Source organism: Takifugu flavidus, chromosome 2 (genome assembly GCF_003711565.1).
Source record: "Takifugu flavidus isolate HTHZ2018 chromosome 2, ASM371156v2, whole genome shotgun sequence".
Taxonomy (NCBI): Eukaryota; Metazoa; Chordata; class Actinopteri; order Tetraodontiformes; family Tetraodontidae; genus Takifugu; species Takifugu flavidus.
Window position 1 is genome coordinate 863,568 of NC_079521.1, and position 5,000 is coordinate 868,567.

At 57.1% G+C, this 5,000-nt stretch overlaps 1 protein-coding gene across 1 annotated transcript in view; it reads right to left on the bottom strand.

The window, feature by feature from the left end:
- efl1 (elongation factor like GTPase 1) overlaps positions 1-5,000 on the bottom strand; it is a 21,429-nt gene that overhangs the window by 1,825 nt on the left and 14,604 nt on the right. The window contains exons 16-20 of the mRNA XM_057022944.1: positions 1,990-2,119; positions 1,558-1,681; positions 1,240-1,444; positions 684-1,165; positions 291-475 (exon numbers count right to left, since the gene is read on the bottom strand). Coding sequence (XP_056878924.1) covers positions 291-475; positions 684-1,165; positions 1,240-1,444; positions 1,558-1,681; positions 1,990-2,119 — 1,126 coding nt within the window. The remainder of the gene's footprint in view (positions 1-290; positions 476-683; positions 1,166-1,239; positions 1,445-1,557; positions 1,682-1,989; positions 2,120-5,000) is intronic.

Sequence of the window (5,000 nt, forward strand, 5' to 3'; positions counted from 1 at the left end):
GTCCGTACTGGTCTGGTCACCCCCAGGAACTGGACTCGTGTCCGTACTGGTCTGGTCACCCCCAGGAACTGGACTCGTGTCTGTACTGGTCTGGTCACCCCCATGAACTGGACTCGTGTCCGTACTGGTCTGGTCACCCGCATGAACTGGACCCGTGTCTGTACTGGTCTGGTCACCCGCATGAACTGGACCCGTGTCCGTACTGGTCTGGTCACCCCCAGGAACTGGACTCGTGTCCGTACTGGTCTGGTCACCCCCCCTAAAAGGTAGCAGAGATCTCCAATAATCACCTCCCAGTGGCTGAAGACCAGTTGGGGACTGGCCAGCCCGCTGGTTCTCTTGCGGATCTCGTCGGCGAACCCGAAGCTCTCGGCCACAGGGACCAGCGCTTTAATGATGAACATGTCCGTCCCCTCCTTCATCTCCTCATGGAGGACTCGACCTTCTCTCTTGCCCAGGACGCCGTACACTCGACCTGCTCACGACAGGACGTCCCGTTAGTCACATGGTTCACGTTTGCATGTTTTACACGCGATATACAGGGAGGCGACGTGTGTGACCAGCTGGTAACCAGTTAATGATGGGGGTCATGTGACCCCAGGAGCAGCCATGTAGAGTCTAGCTCCCGTTAACCACATAATAACCACATTTACTATCTCCATAAGGTCCGAGGAGACTCTCACCCAGCACGTCGGCAGTGGCCATGATCTCACAGGTGTACATGGCGGCCATGAGCCTCTGGGGCTGGGCCTGGAAGGCCCGTCGACACGCCTCCTTCACACCTGCGATCAGCTGTCCAGAGACCGGTCTGTAGCAGTCTGCCGAGGCCCCCTCCTGCTGCCGGCCCCGCACCCGAGCGGCCTCATCTTCGGCTTCACCCATCAGAGTGTGCGGAGGTCCCGACCTGTCCTCTGGGAGCCCCCGGTGCTGTGGGAGGGCTGGCGGTTGGACGTCCCACCGCTCCACAGAGAAGCACACCCCCATCAGGGGCTCCTCACACATGGGTCCCGACAGCGCGGCCAGCTGGAAGCCGCTGACGACGCTGTTGTCAAACTCCCGTAAAACAGCGCCCTCGCCGGCCCCCGTCTCCGCCCGGGCCAGGACCTGCCACACGGAGGGCCGCTGGTAGCCCTCCACGCTGTTCAGCAGGATGTTTGGACCGTATCTAGGAAGCCCCCCAGCACCAAGGTTTACGACGACGTCACAGGTACGATGTGAAGATTCGTGTTCTCACCAGACCTTCGAGGCCCAAAGGACCAGATCCGCTCTACGGCGTCCCTCCACTTCCATCCCTGCAGCAGGTTCTCCAGCTGGCCTTTGAGTCCACCGAGGGACTCCAGAGTCCTGGCGTTGACGTCCACGTGCTTCCCCTCTCTCAGAGACATGTTGAGCTGCTCCAGAGTGCGAATCAGCTCCGTACTGGCCTCCAACAGCTGAGTCACCTCTGGGAGGACAGAGACAACAGGTGGACAGTTGTCCCGGCAGCCCACGGACACATACAGGTGTGTGTGTGTGTGTGTGTGTGTGTGTGTGTGTGTGCGTGTGTGTGTGTGTCACCCTGTGGCAGCGGCATCGCTCGCACGCTGATCGTGGACAGCCTGTTGGGAGTGGTGAGGGTCACCAGCCCGGTGGGGTCCAGGTGCAGCGTCTCAGAACGGGCCTGGGACGCCTCCTCTTTCACCTGATCACACACAGGAAGAACACAAGAACCCTTTTGTCCATCAGCGTTCCCAGACACACGAGCAGGTGGACACGTCACATGGGTGAAGACACGGTTTCAAGGCTCCTGGACACATCTGCAGTGATGGAGTCAATAGATGTCCCCAGCCTGAGCCAAAGGGACACCTTCGCCCCAGCTGCCAACATCTGCTGGCCCACCAGTGCAGAGGCTTCAGGGTTTGCCTTCCAACCATTAGAACCAGTCCTGGACCTCCACAGGAGCATGATTAAACACAGGTGTAGGACCCACACCTGGCTCAGCCGACTCACCTGGTGGATTATAGCAACCTTCTGCTGCTTGCCCAGGTCTTCGTTCACCATGTCCACTTTGGGAGGACGCACCAGCGTCTCTCTGAATGGAATGATGGGTTCTGACGCGCTGATCTCAATTTTAGCAAACCTGGAAAGAGGAATTCAGAAATGTTTAGGTTCAGGTTGGAAGCGCAGCAGAGCGACCGAAGGACGGTTTGGTAGCTAATAGCAGTTAGCCTGATGCTAGCGTCCTCCTGGGGCCGACCCCCTCCAGACGAATGCAGACCAACACCAGCAAACACCTTCAGCATTAAACCCCAAAAACATGCTAATCATATCGCCTGCCATCGCCCTTGGCAACCGCCAGAAGAAAGACCAAAGAACAAGGGCGTTAAATGTTGGGCGATAAAGTAGGCTAACCTGATGGAGGGAGGAGGAAGGTGGATGTTCTAGCTAGAGGCAGAGGAGCAGGTGACACTGTGATTTATGAGGAGAGTGTGGAGAAGGTGGAGGAGCATTTAGAGAGCTGAAGGTCTGCCCTGGAAGGAAGAGGAATGAAGACTGGTCAAAGGAAAACATGGTTCCGGAAGGTGGTAGAAGAAGAAGGAAGGAAGTGTGGAGAAGAGGTACAGGTGGACCAGAGGGGGTGAGAGCAGAGCTTAGAGCCTCTGAAAGGCTTGAGGTTCTCCTTGGGAGCAGAGCTGATGGACACGATCGGGAATGAGTAGATCAGAGGGAGGTGTTAGATGGTTTGGACATGGACAGAGGAGGGAGGGTGGATCCATCAGGATGCTGAGCTTCAACAGCCAGGCAGGAGGCCCAGAGCAAAGAGGAGCTTTATGGTTGTGGAGAACGAGGATCTGAAGTCCGTTGGTGTGAGAGGAGAAGAAGAAGAAGAAGATATAGAAGGTCTGGTCAGATGGAGAGAGTGGCCCCCCGAGGTGGCCCCTGAGCCAAATGTAGATGGAAGATCCATGATGAATGTATCCTATGGTTTTCTATACATTGTATTTGGCTATGATTTCCCAAAGATTCTGAACTGAACCTGCATGAACCTGCAGAAGGACCTCAGCACAGGTTAGAAATGTTGACCTCTGCTTCACGGGGTCAGTTTCACCAGGATGTGAGATGTGTTTGGTCAGGTGACCCAAGGCGAACGACAATATTCACAGAAACGGACGTTTGGACTGTGAACTGGGCAGAAACCAGGAGACCAGGACAGAAGACCGACATCCCATCACTCCAAATGTGATGGTGCCTTCATGTTCATGACAGGGCGCATTTGTTCGTGGTATTGGATCACTACAGCAGGAGGTGCTGCCGTTTGCTCCTCAACCATAGCCTCTTCTCCTGTGAAGACGTGTGAAGTCCAAGCTAGGTGGCTGGTTGCTGGTGCCAGGCGGGCTGGTCTGAGGAGTCCAGAAGCTGCTGATCTACTGGGATCTTCACCCACAACCATCTCCAGGGCGCACAGAGAGGTGGTCCAGCAGTTGTGTGGTTGATCAGGGCAGAGGAGACTGGATCAGAACACCGTCTCTGAACAAGACCTGGAACCTTGAAGCAGCAGGAGACCACGTGGTCCTGTCCTCCATCAACAGGTCAGGCTGGACTGCTGGGGGGGGGGGGGACATATCCAACACCTGAAGGCAAAAGGGGGTCCGCCCCCTACTGGAGATGGCCAGGGGAGATAGGGAGGGAGGAAGAGGGAGAGAGAGGGGGAGGGAGAGAGAGGGGGAGGGAGAAAGAGGGAGAGAGAGGGGGAGAGAGAGGGGGAGAGAGAGGGGGAGAGAGAGGGGGAGGGAGAAAGAGGGAGAGAGAGGGGGAGAGAGAGGGGGAGGGAGAGGAGGGTATAAATAATCCAATCAGACTGCCAGACCGATAATGTCAGACTGGCCTATTTTGGCAGCAGTGTCAGGAGGGTGCTGTTAAAGGGGCAGGAGGGTGCTGTTAAAGGGGCAGGAGGGTGCCCTTAAAGGGGCAGGAGGGTGCTGTTAAAGGGGCAGGAGGGTGCCCTTAAAGGGGCAGGAGGGTGCCCTTAAAGGGGCAGGAGGGTGCTCTTAAAGGGGCAGGAGGGTGCCCTTAAAGGGGCAGGAGGGTGCTCTTAAAGGGGCAGGAGGGTGCCCTTAAAGGGGCAGGAGGGTGCCCTTAAAGGGGCAGGAGGAGAAGTAAAGTTCCCCCAGTTTAACGTGGACGACCAGTAACTCACTGGTGAACCAGTCCTCTGGCCAATCAGGAGGCTTCACCAACAACTGGTCAACCAAGAGATCATCTAGACTCGTGGTTCTCTGACCACTGACAGCACCAGGTAGTCTACAGGATTCTGCAGTCAAGACCCACTCCTCCTGACTCCTCCTGACTCCTCCTGACTCCTCCTGACTCCTCCTGACTCCAGCTCCAGTCCACTCCTCATGACTCCTCCTGACTCCTCATGACTCCTCCTGACTCCTCCTGACTCCAGCTCCAGTCCACTCCTCATGACTCCTCCTGACTCCTCATGACTCCAGCTCCAGTCCACTCCTCCTGACTCTCCTGACTCCAGCTCCACTCCTCATGACTCCAGCTCCAGTCCACTCCTCCATGACTCCAGCTCCAGTCCACTCCTCCTGACTCCTCCTGACTCCAGCTCCAGTCCTCCTGACTCCAGCTCCAGTCCACTCCTCATGACTCCAGCTCCACTCCTCCTCCTGACTCCAGCTCCAGTCCTCCTGACTCCAGCTCCACTCCTCCTGACTCCAGCTCCAGTCCTCCTGACTCCAGCTCCAGTCCTCCTGACTCCAGCTCCACTCCTCATGACTCCTCCTGACTCCAGCTCCAGTCCACTCCTCCATGACTCCAGCTCCACTCCTCATGACTCCAGCTCCACTCCTCCTGACTCCAGCTCCACTCCTCCTGACTCCAGCTCCACTCCTCCTGACTCCAGCTCCAGTCCTCCTGACTCCAGCTCCACTCCTCATGACTCCTCCTGACTCCAGCTCCACTCCTCCTCCTGACTCCAGCTCCAGTCCTCCTGACTCCAGCTCCACTCCTCC